The 16,302-nt window shown below is 50.0% G+C and overlaps 1 protein-coding gene across 2 annotated transcripts in view; it reads right to left on the bottom strand.

Moving 5' to 3' along the window:
• Positions 1-16,302, bottom strand: part of Rasgrf1 (Ras protein specific guanine nucleotide releasing factor 1) — a 97,781-nt gene that overhangs the window by 20,307 nt on the left and 61,172 nt on the right. For both annotated transcript variants that reach the window (XM_055629849.1, XM_055629850.1), the window contains exons 14-22: positions 13,882-14,130; positions 11,837-12,393; positions 8,716-8,841; positions 6,773-6,943; positions 6,126-6,287; positions 5,759-5,874; positions 5,241-5,353; positions 3,563-3,623; positions 283-386 (exon numbers count right to left, since the gene is read on the bottom strand). In XM_055629849.1, the coding sequence (XP_055485824.1) occupies positions 283-386; positions 3,563-3,623; positions 5,241-5,353; positions 5,759-5,874; positions 6,126-6,287; positions 6,773-6,943; positions 8,716-8,841; positions 11,837-12,393; positions 13,882-14,130 (1,659 nt within the window). The remainder of the gene's footprint in view (positions 1-282; positions 387-3,562; positions 3,624-5,240; positions 5,354-5,758; positions 5,875-6,125; positions 6,288-6,772; positions 6,944-8,715; positions 8,842-11,836; positions 12,394-13,881; positions 14,131-16,302) is intronic.

Raw genomic sequence — 16,302 nt, 5'->3', positions numbered from 1 at the left:
CACACACACACACACACACACACACACACACACACACACACACACACTTATGCCTGTGTGGCAAATAAACATGGAGTCTTTCTGAACCCCCAGAAAGAAGATTCTGAAAGCGAGATGCTTCTGGAAGCGTGTGCATACGGAGAGGGAGCTGTGCTTACGGCAGATAGGGAAAGAAAGAACGTGAGAGGAGATGTCATTCCGAATTTTGGACAGTTTACGAAGCTGGAGTCAGAGGTGTGCTGAGCAGGGAGAGGAGTTGCAGCCATACCCACACCCACTTACTCATAAGGAATCTTCTTGAAGACAAGGTGGTCCAGGAGGGTCAGCTGCTCTGCTATCTCCAGGGCTGAGTGGTTTTCGAAGGGCTCAGCTTTCACACCTTCTGCCTGAGGGAGCAAGGTCAAAGTCAGGCCCAGGAGGTGACATCTCTAAGCTCTAGGTATTTTTCTGAGGGGAAACCAACTATTCTTGGTTCTGGTGGGTACAGGGGATAGCAATGACAAAGCTGGGCCCCTCTGCTTGCTGCACCCTGTGTGTCTATGTATAGTGTTCCGTGCTTCCAGAGGACTCTCCTTGAAGGAGGTGGTCACCTCCCTGTAGGGAGCCACCATTGCATGTGTAGGAAGGAGGCCAAAGGCTGCCCAAGCCTCTCAGATGGAAATAGGCTGGCTGGCAGGCAAGCTCAAGCTCAGGTATCTGACTCCAGCTGTGATGGGCCACTTCCTCTGGGCTCTGCCTGGTCCTGGGTGGGTCCAAACACACTTGTTCTTTGAGACACATTAGCAGGTGTGGGTTCTTGGCTTTGATTTGGGCCTGAGGCAGTGTTCCTGTCCTGTGAGCAGAAGACAGCTGTGTGGCTCAGTCCTCAGCTACCAGGTCCCTGACTTATCAGGTTCACTCGTGGATACTGTCTTTAAGATTATCTGTCACTTGGGCCTCCTTGACCAGGGAACACCCTCAGGGAAATATTAGTCAGGGTCATGGGTATCCATGGCAGGAGTTAGATGAGGGTGGACACAGGGAGGTTGATGTGCTCAGGAGTGCCGGAAGGCCTTAGGTCTGCTGGATTTGGGGGTTGGGGGTGGGGAAGAGAGAACAGCTGTGTTGGTGCTGGGAGGAGCCTGTGTTCACTGAGGGGTGAGTCAGATTAAAGGTTTCCTGTACCTTGGGGCCATCTGGGTCATACAGGGGTAGAGGAGAGGTCTATAAGGCAGATGGGCCTGCCAATCATTCAGGATTTGTACTTTCTTGCACTCACTCTACCTCGACCAGAAGTTCCAGCAGCTGGCTGAGTGCCCAAGTGGCCCATTTGCACAGATCAAAGGGGCTGTGGGGTCCACCCACACCCAGAGAACATGCCATTCCTTGAGGCTGAGTGTTCTGTTGTCCCCCTCCCCCATTTCTTTTGCAATCAGTGAGGTCTGTGTTGCCAGGCTGGTGGCAGACACTGGAGATAGGCAGAGCTGCAAACACAGCCCAGGCTCAGGGGGTCCACACAGCAGGACCTCATGGGGTAACAGGTTCTGTGTGGTAGCAGATCAGTCATGGGTGCTTCCTGGCAATGTCACCAGGGCAGAGAAACAAAGCCCAGGTGCAGGCGTGTGGGTGTGGGGAGGATGAGTGATTAGGCAGGCAAAGGGGGTGTGGGCATGAGGGCAGAAAGGGCTTTGAGTGGCTGGGTTGTGAGGCATTTCTCCTGTGTGTTCTTGGGGGTGGACCCTCTGAAGGTGAGCAGTTAAGCCACAGTCACTCCTGAGGGTCATTTGCAGGTGTTTTAGGGCTAGGTCCAGGATGGTGGGGCTGCGAGGCTCACAGAGGAATTCAGGAGGCCATGCTGGGGTGTGGCCCAGGGGCCCAGTGGCTCTAGCTGCTTCCTAGGGGCAGGTAGCCTTCTCCTCATGTCTGATGTTGTCCAGGGACAAAGTGGCTTTGGAAGTAGGGGTCAGAATGACATCTTCTGTCACCTTCCAGAAGGCTTGTGAGAAATAAAGTGGCCAGCCACTTTCTCCTGCCATAGATGGGCCATAGATGGGCTCAGTGACCTTTTGTTCTCGGATACTTACAAAGGAAAAAGGGCCTTTGTACTCATGAAGTATAAACATTCCAGCCAGGCCCCTGTTTGCAAAAAGGAGCAGGGGGCATTCTTGACACTAGGCAAGTGGCTGGGAACACAATTCCAGAATCCGGGACCCAGAGAATCAGTCTGTAACAAGTGGTTCTGCATGTCACCATATATCCTGCTTGGAAGGAGTGGGTGGGCGGGGGAGCTGTGTGAGCTCCAGAGAGCACCAGCCATACAGGTTATTCTTGGGCCAGAATGTGGTAAGGTGCTGTGCTTCGTGGATGGTGAGTGATGAGGAGAGAGGAGCCAGAGTCCAGAGCCGAGTCACTACACTGGATACCGCTAACACACTGGTCACTGGCCTGCCTGGAGCCGAGCCGGCATGACACTGAGTCCATTTCTGGGGAGGTTCGAGTGAGTCTGTCCTGAGCATCTCCAACCATAATAATTCAGTGGCCAGGAGCTTTAGCGTGGGTCATGAAGGCATTCTGAGTATTCTGGTCAAGAGCTGGAAGCACTGGAGGCCATAAATCCCTTATGGCATACGGAATGCCATCCCTAGCTCATGTTCCTTCTTGGAGAACACAGCTCTCCCCAGCTCTCCCCCGGGGTCCTGTCATTTCAGGGCAGGTTCAGTGAGCACACTTTGAGTCCTCAGGATGAGGTGCTGTGGTATAGGGTTGAGGTTTTCTCTGTGGTCAGCTACACCTGAGTGTGAACAGTTTGGATTCCTACCATTTCCCGCTCATTTAGATCTCTGTGCCTCAGTGGCCTCATTTGTAAAATGGGGTAGTGACGAAAACTTGCAGAACTATTGACAAGTGGTCATGGGGTCTCTCAGAATCTAACGTGGTCCAGTACATAGACAACCATCAGAGGCATTTGTCACACTCCCTGAGAAGTGTGACAGAGAGGGGGAGGGGCAAGGGAGATGAGGATGCACAGCGCCTGAAGAAAAGTGGCAGTGTTACTAGTTAGACTCTGCTCCTCCCTAAAGGAGCCATTTCCTAGGCCCTGGTGCTTGTCTGCAATCTTTTCCAGTGTCATGAACTTACAATGAGGCCAGCAGGCTGGGTCCACATGACTGATGTCCTTGTAAGAAGGGAAATATGGACATAGGAAACACAGACACGTACACAGAAGAAAGACAGCACAGGGACACATTTCCTAGAGGAAATGGCACCAGGACCACGGAGACAGGAACTGGAGTGATACAGCCAGAAGCTGAGGGTCCACAGGGCTACCAACAGCTGGCAGAGCTAAGCAGGCATCCTCCTCTAGAGCTCCTGGGGAAGCGAAGCTCCGCATACACCTTTATTTCAGTCTTCCAGGATCCAGGACGGGGGAAGAGGGACACACTGCCTAGTTTTTGCGGCACTTAGGTACAAAACCACAGGAATTGGATGCAGGTGATGACTATGCTGGGTCAGGGGGGTCAAGGGGCAATGAGGGTGTGGAGGCGGTTGCCTTGGTGATCAATGAGATGGCCACCCTGCTCACCATCTGTGTGATCTCTTCCAGCGTGATCTGGTTGTCACCTGGGTCGTCCTGGGTCAGAGTCCTAGGGAGAGGAAAGTATGTGAGCCCCAGTATACCCCTCTGTGTATGCATATGCTGGGACCCAGAGAGACACGGGCAGGGACCTCTGAGGTCAGGCTAGGCCTGTGGCAGGCACTTCTGTGTGCACATGGAATGACGGGATGCCCATGGTGAAGTACTGTCCGGCTTGGAGGGCCAGAGTGGGCAGATGTTTCTAGGTGGGATGGCCCTCAGATCTGGCTTGATCAGAGATAAGGTGACACAGCAGAATGGAGGCCCAAGAGCGCAAGGCACGATTGTGTTGAGAGCAGAGTGAGGGAGGATATGGCCAAGCTAACTAGAGCGAGTCCTGAGCATTAGTGGAAAGTGAGGGCAGACCCCCCACCCCAGTCAGACCAAATCTTCACTTGCTTGGAAATCTTCACGGGCATGGAATGACAATATTGGAGTAGATAAAATGGCGGGCTCTTGGTGACTGGCCAAGGGCCAGGCCACACACAGAGTAGATGACAAAGGGCCATGGTATCCTAGGACTTTGAACACAGTGGAGTGATGAGGCTTGTACATGGGGCCTTTTGGTTAGGAATGGGGCTGGAGACTTGGGTCCTAAGCAAGAAGAGCCTAAGCTGGATGTGGTAGGAAATCTGGGGCAGATGCAATGGCTGGGGTGTAGAGAAGTCTGGCTGGAAGTAAAAAGGGGAAGCCTCTTCAGGCAGGGCTGGAGAAGCCAACCTGGATGGGAAGAATAAGAACAGGGTGCTCATGTGCCGATGCCATTGACCTTCTGAGAGCCTGCAGAAGCCACATGCAGCATGTTGCTTCACCCTTACTACCTACACCCTTGAAGCCAGCATTGTTCACCCCTTTTACAGAGGAGAAAATAAGGTTTGGCTAAGGGCCTTACTCTGGTCCACAGTGAGTCACTGGCTGAGATAGCTTGGATGTGGGACTGTGTGAACCTTGACTTCTGCTAAAAGAGGCAGGCTGCAGCACAGGTCTGAGGACAAACACTTTAACTGAGTTTAAACCAACAGACACTCCCTGGCTGCCTATGAACACTGAGGAGATGGGCTGGCCCACGCTGTCTAAGATAGGAGCCTCTAGCCAACTGAAGCTCTGGGGACTGAGGGACATAATTTTATTGTGCCCAGTGTTAGCTCTCTGAGATTGTCTGTAGCTAGTACCTATCACATCGAAAAGCACACGCCGGACAGCTGTTAGCAGACATGTACATACATGGAGAAGGGGAACAATCCCAGCTCTCAACCCCAATAGGGTCTCATGAGGTCCAGGATGGCTTTACCATGTAGCCAAGGATGATCCTGCCCTTCTTTCTCATCCTTCTGCCTGCCAAGTGCTGAGATTACAGCCTGAGAGATGGGCTTACAGGCATGCGCCACCACACTCGATACACCCCTAGCTATGTCAAGGTCTGGTGAGGGGTGGGGAGAAGAGAGGGATAAGTACATGGAGCTCCCACTCCAAGCTTGGCTACAAAGTAAGGCATAGGGGCCCCCAGAAGTCCTGGGGCTTACATGTATCCTGATATACTGCCTGCCCAGGCTGGCTAACTATGGAGGTCCAGGGCAGGGCCCTGTCCCCAAGGTCATCATAAGCAGGAGGGCCATGCTGCTCTTACCTGATGATGTTGGCCGCTGCCTTCCGCTCCTGTGTCAGAAGCTCTGGGTCACGCATGACCTCTTCCAGGAAGCTGATCACCTTGCTTTTGAGCTTACTGTTAGTTTCAAAGTCCTGTGGGAGGATGGGTGGGTAGCTCTGGCTATAATTACCAACCTTCCCTGCAGTACTCTGGGGCCAGGCGGAAGGAGGGAGTTTCTATTTCTGCCGTGTTTTCCTTATCTGGTTGCTACTTCCTGGAAGGCCACAAGCCTCTGAGGCACAGGGTGCTGAGACAAGACCACCCCTCAGCTCTTGTTCCCATAGTTTAGGGAGGACCAACCCTACCTGTACTCTACCTGGAGACAAGTGGCCCAAACAGAGGCCCTTTGTCTTCTTGACTGTCCTTGCTTATTTGCCCTGGGTAATTTGAGTGGGTCCTCTTGGAAAAATGGGGTTTCCATCCTCCTGTTGACCCACTGTCTGCTTTCATTTACTGCCACTGGGAGGCAGTTGTTCCTGGAGCAGAGACCCACCCACCTGAGAGTGCTTGGAGACCCAGTGGCGGAGCACATTCAGCACACGATTCGTGGCAGCTCTGCGGATCACAAACTCCTTGTCGCCATTTCTCTGGTCAGGGGGGAACCCTGGCAGTGCTGGTGGTAGAGGGAGAGGAGGACAGGAAGTGGTGCTTGTTTAGCTGATGTGGTTCATCCATCGTCCTTGGAGGGAAACCCTTAACAACTGGATTCGGACCCAGGTGAGAGGCCAGGAAGCCTCAGGGGAAACAACACTTCAACACCCAACTTCTGTCACACCTGCTCCATCTAGAAGGTTCAGGGAGTTTTCCCCAACAAGATTATACAAGCCACCAGAGACCAGAACTCTCCAGGACCCCTCTTCTAACCTTTGGTGTGGAACCGTTGCTGTGGAAGTGGGTGGTGGGAGGAAGGGTGCCGAGGGCTGTCTCGATTGGCGTTCTTTGCTGTCAGGAGAATTTGACCAAGGACCAAAGGGGACTGGGTAGGAAGAAGCGGACTCCAGGATGGCAGGACAGCACTGGCGGAGCCTGCAGGAAGAGAGGGATGAAGTGGGTAGTAGTAGTTCAAACTGGATGGAGGTGAGGGTAAATCTAGGGGTGTGTGCGTGCGTGCTTAGTGGATAAGCTAAGACTGCCCTTCTAGAGGTTGACAAGCCACAGAGCTAAGACTTTATCCCACTGATAATGAAAAGTGGGAAGGAAGAGGGCAGCCGTGCTGACTGTAGGCATGGGTGAGCAGAGTCTAGCTGGTGCAGAAAGAGGCACTCCATCCCTGCCTCAGTGAGAGGAAGGCCAACAGGGTAAATAACAGAAAGCAAGGCTTCAAGCGCAGTGTGTGAGGATAGCTTGCTGGAGCAGGGAGCTCTCCAGAGCCACACTGTAGAAGGGCCCACCTTGGCATCTGCAATGCTCACCAAACACCTGAGGAAGGGCAGGTCCCATGCCTGTGGCTGTCACCCCTGACACAGGACCATGGAGAAAGGAAGTACCCATAAGCAGAGATGTCCACACACCTGTGGTGGCCAAGGACATCCTTCGGTACTTCTCCTTGTTTGGGGTGCCCTCGTTGGCCCCCGCAGTTGCTATGGCAAAAGCAGAGGCCGCTGAGAGGGCACTGCGGTTATTGTCCAGTTCACGACATGAGGTCATCACGACTCCATTGTTATAGTTAAAGAGTGGAAACTCTGTGGGGGGGGGGGGGAGAGAGAGAGAGAGAGAGAGAGAGAGAGAGAGAGAGAGCTGACCCTTAGCCATTCCTCAGCCCTTTAGGCTGGCAGACATGCAGGTAGCTGGGAGACAGCCCAACCTCAAAAGCCCAGGGCTGGAAAGGGGCTCAGAGGGTTGTGCGTATGTGTGTGTGATGTATGTATGTGTCTGTTCCCTGTAAGAGTCATGCCACAATATTCCTAGACCTGTCCCAGGCCAGGCAGGCTCAGCTAGTCTCTTGCTCTTAGAAGACCGAGAGCCACCTTTTTTTTTCTCTGAGGCTTCCAGCACTGTCACGTCTTGGCCTGTCATGAACCATCTTGTGCTTTCAGTGTACTGGGAACTGACACACAGCCCATTCAAAATCTGGTAATTCCTATTGATAGGGTTATGGGTCTGGTGGGACTAAGGTTGTGTTTTACTTGAGGACTTTCTGCCTGGGTTGAAATTCTCCTTCAACTCTGGAGCCTCAGGAATCTCCTTTAGACACATGTCCAGAGGTTCATATAAAAAGGAGATCACAGAAGAAAGTACAAAATAAACATGGAGATCTATTGATTGGTAATAGCCATGAGGTTCAACTCCAGAACTATGGCTTCATCTTACAGGATTCTGGAAAGCAACCTATATCGTCACAGTGAAGTACCAGTCTTTGAGCCATGAAGGACAACTGGCCTTGCTGTAAAGACTCTGAATAATCTCCGCCCCCCCCCCCCCGCTTTCCTTTTCCCTTTCCTTTCCTTCCCTTCCCTTCCATGCTCTTCTTTCTGTGAGATGTCTCCTCTCTGAAATAAACTCCCTCTCTTCATCTCTTTCTCTTTCTGAGACAGCATCTCATCCCGTGTCCCTCAACTCCCTGTTTGCTCTCAGTTATATGGCCAAACTGCCTTGAACTCTCTCTGTAGCCCAGGCTGGCTTGGAACTCCCCATTCCCCTGGTGCAGGCTCTCAAGTGTCTCAAGTGCTGGGATTACAGGGGTCACTCACAGCTGGGCCTCAACACTTGTTTCTGAAAATGGGCTCTTCAACTGCTGTGTCTGAGAAACCAGGCAGGGTTGCAGGACGCTCAGGTATCTTTCTTCTAAAGCTGGGCAGCTTTGCTTCTTACTGGGTTTCCTCCCAATTCCCCGCCCCGCCCCCCATGGGCAGCAAGGGATTCTGGGATTTGGGCTGCCCCTTGCATGTGGAACAAGAGCTTGGAAAAAGTTTCTTTCTTTGGGAGGCAGGAAGACTGTCCTGGTAACTGAGGGCCCCTGAGTCCTCTCCCACCCTTGGGTGTCCCAGAGCCCTTTTCCTCAATCTGTGATGGTACAGATAGAACACAGAACCTTAAATATGTCAGAAAAGCACTCTACCACTGAGCCATACCCCAGCCTTGCTTCCCTTATTCAAGGAGAAGAACAGCCTAGGTTCTCTTCATGCATGTTGAAAGGATGAAAGAGCCCACTGCACAGCCTGAAACATGAAATTCCGGGAAACATTTCTGACTTGAGCTCCTCCATGTGACAGCCCAGGCTTCTGGGTCACTGGTTAGACAACGCAGTCCTGCCTGGAGTTGGAGTGACTTCACAAGCTGGCAATCAGGGCCTACCCAGCCAATGTCCCATCCCTGGGGGCCATGAAATAGAACAGTCGTTGCCCTCAGGAGTCCCTTATAAAACAGGGGCAACACCAGCATGCCTCCCCTTGATATGACTTTCCCCTACCACCTGCCCAACATCCACCTGCAGCTCCACCCTGGGGAATGGTACCTGAAGAGTTTTTGTTTTTGACTGATTTTGGTGTTGATGGAGATTTAGTTGGTGATGCCTCAGTGTCACCTTCGTCACTCTGGTTCTGGTCAACATCAGACTCTTCTTTCACGGAGACCTCAGAGCCTAGGGGAACAGAAAGACTCACACTCTTCTTAATTATTCATTGATGGGAAAACTGGCATCTATAATATATCAAAGCAAAGCAGAATGCGTAGCAAGAGCCTGGTGCCCTGGATGAAGACCATTAAATGGCTTAGTTGCCAGAGGCTTTATCAGAACCTTTCACATGGATGGTGTGGACCACCAAGATGGTTTTTTCTTTACCAGGACTTCCAAAAACTTAATGGACACACCTAGGTTCTTGTAGAATGCAGATTGTGGGGCTTAGGGATATAACCCAGTGGTAGAGTTCTTGCCTAGTCTAGCATACTTAAGGTCATGGGTTCCGTCCTCAGTGATAGGGGTAAGGTTAGGTTGTAATACAGCTCCTGTCTACATGGGACAGGAAAGTCTTTCCTTCTTTTTTTTTTTTTTTTTTTTTTTTTTTTTTTTTTTTTTTTTTTTTTTTGAGACAGGATCTCGTGTCTAGGCTAGCCTTGAACTTAGTATGTAGCTAAGGATGACCTTGAATTTCTGATTCTCTTGCACCTACCCTTTAAATTCTGGGATTACAGGCCTGCACCAATCAGACCAGATTTTATGTGGCACTGGAGATTTAATCTAAGGCTTTGTGCTGGACAAGCACTCTCTAACATTTTTTTTTAATTGAAAATATTTTCACATAATATATTCTGATTATGGTTTCCTCCAGCTCCTTCTTTATCCTCTTCACCTCCTCATCCACCCAAATCACACCCTTTCTTGCTCCATCTCATTAGGAAATGGACATATAAATAACAATAACAACAAAAAACAAACAATACAGAAAAAAAAGAGCCAAAGAAAAACCACAAGAAATACACACAGACTCTGAGACACACACATTCAAACACACAAAAATCCCCTAAGAACACAGAATTGGAAAATGTAATTATGTAAGCCCAGACAAAGCATTATGAGACAACAAAATTCCAAAAAATCCCATTGAGCTCATTTGGTTTTGGCTTCTGCTGCTGGGGGTGGGCCCTGTCCTGAGGCGTGGCTTGTACACATCAAGCTGTGATCAACAGCTTCTGGGTTAGAGAAGGGGGCTAGGCAAGCACTCTTATCAGCCGAGCTACATTTCCAAACCTAGATGTCTGCATTTCTAACAGGCTTCTACTGATGCTCACGTGGCTGAGCAACAGACCACACTGAGTAATAAGGTGTTTCTGGTTTTCGTGGGAGATCTTGTTTAGCCACCTGTCTCGTTTGCCAAGGGTAGCCCTGTTTTTATATCTCACCTCTTGCTTCTGATCTGAAATAAGTATTAGTCTTCTAACGATGGGAAAGTCAGGGCTACATACTCTTTGTACAGTGAGTTTTTGCTACTAAAAAATTATTTGTGTGTGTGTGTGTGTGTGTGTGTGTGTGTGTGTGTGTAGGTGTGTGCGTGTTTAGGTGTGTGAAAGCCAGGAGTTGACATCAAGTGCTTTCCTTAATTGTGCTCCACTGAATTTTTTGAGACAGGGTCTCTCGCAGGTCAGTTGAACTGGCTGTCAAATGAGCCCCAGGGAGCCTCTGTCTTCTTAGCACTTGGGACTACAGGGCTGTGCCTCTGAGCCTGGCTTTTAATGTAGGTACTACTGAACTCAGGCCCTCATGCTCATGTGGCAAGCACTTTGTCAACTGGAGCCATCTTCCCAGAGCCTCTGTGGGTGGGGGGGTGGGGGGTGGGGGGCGAGTAACCTCTCCGGGTCTCATTTCCCCAACTAGAAGGTGAACACACTTGAGCCTGTGTCTAGGCCTGAATATAAAACCCATTGGAAGCTACATGTCTCTTTAGAAAAGCCCACCCAACACAGAAGCACAGAGAGACTGGGGGTCCCAGGATCACTCATCGAGAACTTTGGTACCAGGTGGTTTTGTAGAACTGACTAGGGCCTCATTCCACAAGGTAACGAAAGGGATCCCACTGCAGGCTTGTGCTGGACAAAATTCTGAGCCTCGCATGTCGCCTCTCTAGTGATCCCATACATCATAACACTGGATGGTATTTGGGTCCTCTGGCGAGCTGTCACCTCAGCTACCAACTTTCAGCTGAGGGAGACATGCACATCACATATTTGTTGCGTGAACCATGGAAATGTCCTTAGTGGTGGAGCCTTGGTGGTTTCTCTTCTTCCCAGTTGTGCCCTTTTCAAAGGCTGGGGCTTGTGATCAGCTCAAATATGTATACACATACACATTTACACACACATGCAGACCCACTCACAGATACACACATAGACACAGAGACACGCAGGCACACACAGACACACATGCACACACACACACACACACACACACACACACACACACACACACACACAGCAAGACTATGCTGGTAGCTCCCAGCATATGGCCTGATCTGAGCTAACTCAGAACCTAATGGGTCCCTTCTAGAGTGCTCAGGAAAGGCTGTAGATAGGAAGGCACTGGCTGCCCCAGCAGGGATCTTAGGCCACTGCCACCACCTTCCGTGTTTCGGTGTGCTGAGCTGTTGAGCATACAATACCTTCCTCATTCTCCAGCATTTTACATTTCGTTATTTTTGTCTAGAATATTCTCCCTTTTTACTGGTGAGCATCAAATCTGACAGATCTATTAGGAGCCTTCTCTGGCTCCCCTGATGGTGGTCCCAGCCTATCCTTTCTAGCACCTTTCAAATGTTAATACGTATCAGTGTTTGGTCTGGTCCCCAAGCTAGACTATGATTGGTGAGGGCAGGGACCAAAGATGATCTGGATACAGGGATGCAGGATATTACTGGGGTAGGGAGAGGGAAGGCACAAATCTGAGAACTTCAGCTGAGACTTATCTAAAGCATGATGATATCCTCAGAGTTTCTGCTGACCTCACCTTGGCAACCCATCACCTCCACATGGCTACCAGGCTGCACTGCCCATATCCTGCACAACAGAAGCCTTGCAGGCCCAGCCTAGCCAAGCCTCATGGCGGTGAGTGCTAATGGGCTGTTTCTGCTCATGCATCCACTTACTCTGCTTGCTAAGTGCTGAGGGCTCCTCAGATTTCTCTGGAGTTGGAGCTGGAGTTGGGGTCTGGGTTGGAGTCCGGGTTGGGGTTGAGGTTGGGGTCGGAGTCAGGGTGGGGGTCTGTGCTGGGGTAGGAGTTGGAGTTGGGGTTGGATTGGAGGTCTGGGTTGGGGTAGGGGTGGGAGTTGTGGTAGTGGTAACGGTTGTGGTTGTCATCGTTGTCGTGGTTGTAGTCGTATCGGCCTCGTCTGGAGTCTTGTTGGAGAAGCTGCTGGTCACACAGAGCTTGCTGGTGTCCAGTGTGGCTTTGCTGAAGGGAGACATGGGGGAGTGCAGGCTGTTGTAGCCATTGGAGTTGCAGCTGAGTGCAGCCAGGTCCAGCGCCTTGCCACCTGTGATGATGGGGATGTTGAGGGACAGCTTCCGCCGACGGCTTGGGGACGATGTGCTGATGGACAAGGGTGGTGGTGAGGAGAACTTGCGGGTGGCACGAGGGGACTTGGGGGGCTCTCCATACAGAAGCTTGTTGTTCTGGCCGCTGGCAAACAGGAGCTCCAGTGACCTGTGGGGAGGGGAGGGAAGAGGGAGAAAGCCATTGGTATACACTTGCCCATCTGGCCGGCTTCCTATAGGGCTCAGAGTGGCTGGCAGTGTCTCCCTTATGTGCACAATCCCTGAAGACTGGGGTGTGTCCATACCCAGGATTGTGATTAGAGGGCTTGGGGACAAATGTCTATACCCGTAAGGGTTGATTAAGCTGGGTGACTGGTGGTGGGGATGGTTTTACCTGATGGTTCTACCTCAGCCTCTGTCCTGAGATGCTACAGGTTCTAACTGCAGGCCTCTGCAGAGCCTCCATCCACCCACACCAGGCTGCTCTCACCTGCATGCTCTGCCCTTGTCCTGACAGTGGTCCTAAGGGACACTCTGTGGGTGAGGAAGCAGCTGCTCAGGGAGAGGGTAGTGACTCATCTGATGCCTCTGACGTTAAACCCGGTGTCTCCACCATGGCACCTGAGGCGTTTCACGTGTCCACTGGGTTTGGAGTGGGTGGAAGTGCAGCAGCTTAGCAATCCCGAGGCCAGGTCTGCATTTAAGGCCACCTCAGCCACAGACTTGCAGGGGCTTTGTGGGAAGTCTCTTGGCCTTTCCGGGCCCTAGCTTGCCATTAGAGAGCTTCAGTGATGTAAGTATGAAAGATAGCCTCAAAGCCAAGGTGGCTAAAGGTTCACTAGAGAATGTATGTTGAACACATCATAAAGCACTCCTCCTCTCTTTAAAGCATGATGGACATACACAGGGAAGGGGTACCTTCCTGCCTCCCTTCCCTCCTTCTTTCTGTGAAAGGTGGGTCCTGGGTTTCCCAAAGGGATGTAGGGAGGGGAGAGCAATAGCTATCCCTTGGCTTCCCTGACCAAGGCAAGTGGGGGAGTAAAGGAGGCCTAGTGAGCAACAGCGTAGATGGCCAGGCTTTGAGGGACTCTGAGCTATGGGGAAGGGGGGAACAGCAGAGTGACCCCGTCCATAAAGAGTGCAGTCTTCTGAGGCAGAGCTCTAACAGTTTGTGCAACCACGGATGACCTTGTGCTTCTGTTCTTCCCACTAACAGCCCCAGAGCTTTGGGATTGCAGGCCTGGACCACCATGCCCACTTTCCTTCGGAAAAGAAACAGTCTTGAAATGTACCCCCTTTGTGGTCTGAGAATGATGTATGCCAATGCATCCTCACTTCTGGGACAGCCTTTTTCCCAGAGATCTCATTGGCCTGAAGTCTGTGGGTTCAGGAGGAGGTGCACATACTTAGATGGGATTCTTTAAAAAATGTTTTTCACGTTTAATTAGTTAATGTATTTGTGTGTGTGTGGGCATGTTCAGGTCATAGAGAGAATGTGAATGTCAGAGGACAACTTGGGTTCTCTCTCTCCACCATGTGGGTTTCAGGGGTTGAGCTTAAGTCATCAGGCTTGGTGGCAGGTCACTTTACCCACTACACCATCGTGCCAGAGTCCGGGGATTCTTGTAGATAGTGATGGCAAGGAGTGTGCATGCACCTGGCGGGGATGGCACTGATGGGCTTCTTGTAGATGGTGATTAGCTTGTCTAGGACCACCACGGCGGTAGTGAAGACTCGATAGGAGTGCAGGAAGGTGTTGAGAAAGTCAATGCTGAGGAAGCGAAGGTCTGTCAGGCGCTCCAGCAGCCGCTCCACGCTGGCGTACCGGATCTGCAGCACTTTGCAGGAATTCATGGTTTTGCTGAAGCGAATGTCAACATCATCACAGTATAAGGAGGCATCAGACCTGCAGAGGCGGAAAGCAGGCAGGGAGAGGTGACATGTGTGCCAGAGTCAACATCATCCAATATAAGGACGCACTGGACCTCAGGACTGAGAGAGGAGAAAGAGGTGACAAATGTCTGTTTGTACTGGCAATCACTTAGGCCCATGGTGTCTCTTCACCAGGCCAGGGCTGAGGCTACCCACCAGGCCATCTTGTCAACCCCCACCTCCCAGTCAAGAACAGTTCTACCCAAAACTTCAGAAGAAAAACACCAAGAAAGAGTTGTAACTCCTTCAGTATACAGTACCCAGCCCCACAACAGTATCAGAAAAATACAACAAACTTCAAAAAACATGCTTCCAAACTCCCAAAACACACAAGAATTCCATTTACATAAAAATCTGTGTGTTTATGTTTACAGTGGCATTGTTCATAATAGAGCACAGTGGAAACAACTCACAAATGTCTACCAGCAGATGACCGGACAAATAAAATACAGTGGGATGTTACTCAGCCATGAAAAGAAATAAAGGAAGGACACATGCTACAACATGGATGAGCCTTGAAGACATTATGCTAAGTGAAACAGGCCATGGACACTGCGGTTTCACTTATAGGAAAGCACAGAACAGGCAAATCACAGGAACAGGGAGTAATCCAGTGAATGTTTGGTAGGCACATTAAGACTGACTGTTCATATGTGTTTCATCTCTTCTTTCGGACGGGGTAGGTGATGGAAATATTTCAGAAGTAGGTGCTGGTGTTAGTTGTATAACATAGTGAATATACTGAAATCTACTGAATTGTACTTTTAAAGAAGAGAAACTTGTTATGTGAATTCATCTCAAATAAAAAAATAAACAGGGTCAGGTGTGGTGGTACACACCTTTAATGTCAGCACTTGGGAGGCAGAGTGGGGTAGATCTCTGTGAGTTCAAGGCCACCTCAGTCTACATAGTAAGTTCTAAACCAGCCAGAGCAGCACAGTGAGACAATATCTCAAACAAAACAAAACAGAAATGTAACACAGGGTGGGGGTTTGAAAAGATTCAAGAGAAATCTCAGTGTTCTGAGAGAAGAGAAAAATAGACAACTAGCTGTTATTTTTGTTGCCTGGAGGTGCCTCTGGAATTTGGAAACTGGTTTTCTAGGTTTTAATGGGAGCCTGACCTGCTGTGCAGGAAGCTGGCTGACAACACCGCGTCAATTTGGGATCCAGAAAGGGTACAACTTTCAGAGAAAGATAGTTTTTCCCTCAACTTTTCAGAGAGGGAAAAACCCGTTCTCCAGCAGAAAGGGACGTCTTTCTGATGTGGCTAGGGCTCCAACTCTTATCGTGGTCTTGAAGTACAATGTGCTAATGTTGTGGTTTGTGTTCTTGAGTCTAAGAGTGTAAAGTGGTGTCACCAATTCTACATCTGACAAAGGGCTAATATCCAGGATATATAAGGAGCTCAAGAAACTGAACATCAACAAACCAAATAATTCAATTAAAAATGGAATACAGAGCCAAACAGAATTCTCAACAGAAGAATCTCGAATGGTGGAGAAGCACTTAAAGAAATGCTCAGCCTTTTCAGTCATCAGGGAAATGCAAATCAAAATGACTCAGAGATTCCATCTTACACCTGTCAGAATGGCTAAGCTCAAAAACTCAAGTGACAACACTTGTGGAGAAAGCAGAAGCCTCCTCCATTGCTGGCGGGACTACAAACTTGTACAGCCACTTTGGAAACCAACCTGTCACTTTCTCAGAAAACTGGAAATAGCCATATTTCAAGACCCAGCTATACCACTCCCGGGCATACACCTGAAAGATGCTACACCATACAAGGACATTTCGTCAACTATGTTTATAGCAGCTTTTTTCGTAATAGCCAGAAACTGGAAATAACCTAGATGTCCCTGAACCGAAGAATGGATAAAGAAACTGTGGTACATTTACACAATGGAATACTACTCAGCCATTAAAAACAAGAAAAGCATGAAATTTGTAGGCAAATGGATGAAACTAGAAAAGATCATCCTGAGTGAGGTAACACAGACCCAGAGAGACACACATGGTATATATTCACTTATAGGTGGATTTTAGTCATCTAGTACAGGCTAGAGACACTACAATGCACCAACCCCAAGAAGATAAGTCCGATGGGCATCTTAGGCTTCATGTGGGCCCACTAGCATGAAGGGGTG

Source organism: Psammomys obesus, unplaced genomic scaffold (assembly GCF_907164565.1).
Source record: "Psammomys obesus unplaced genomic scaffold, mPsaObe1.curated_primary_1811, whole genome shotgun sequence".
Taxonomy (NCBI): Eukaryota; Metazoa; Chordata; class Mammalia; order Rodentia; family Muridae; genus Psammomys; species Psammomys obesus.
Note: the sequence above shows the minus strand (reverse complement) of the source record. Positions and strands in the feature narration are given on the sequence as shown.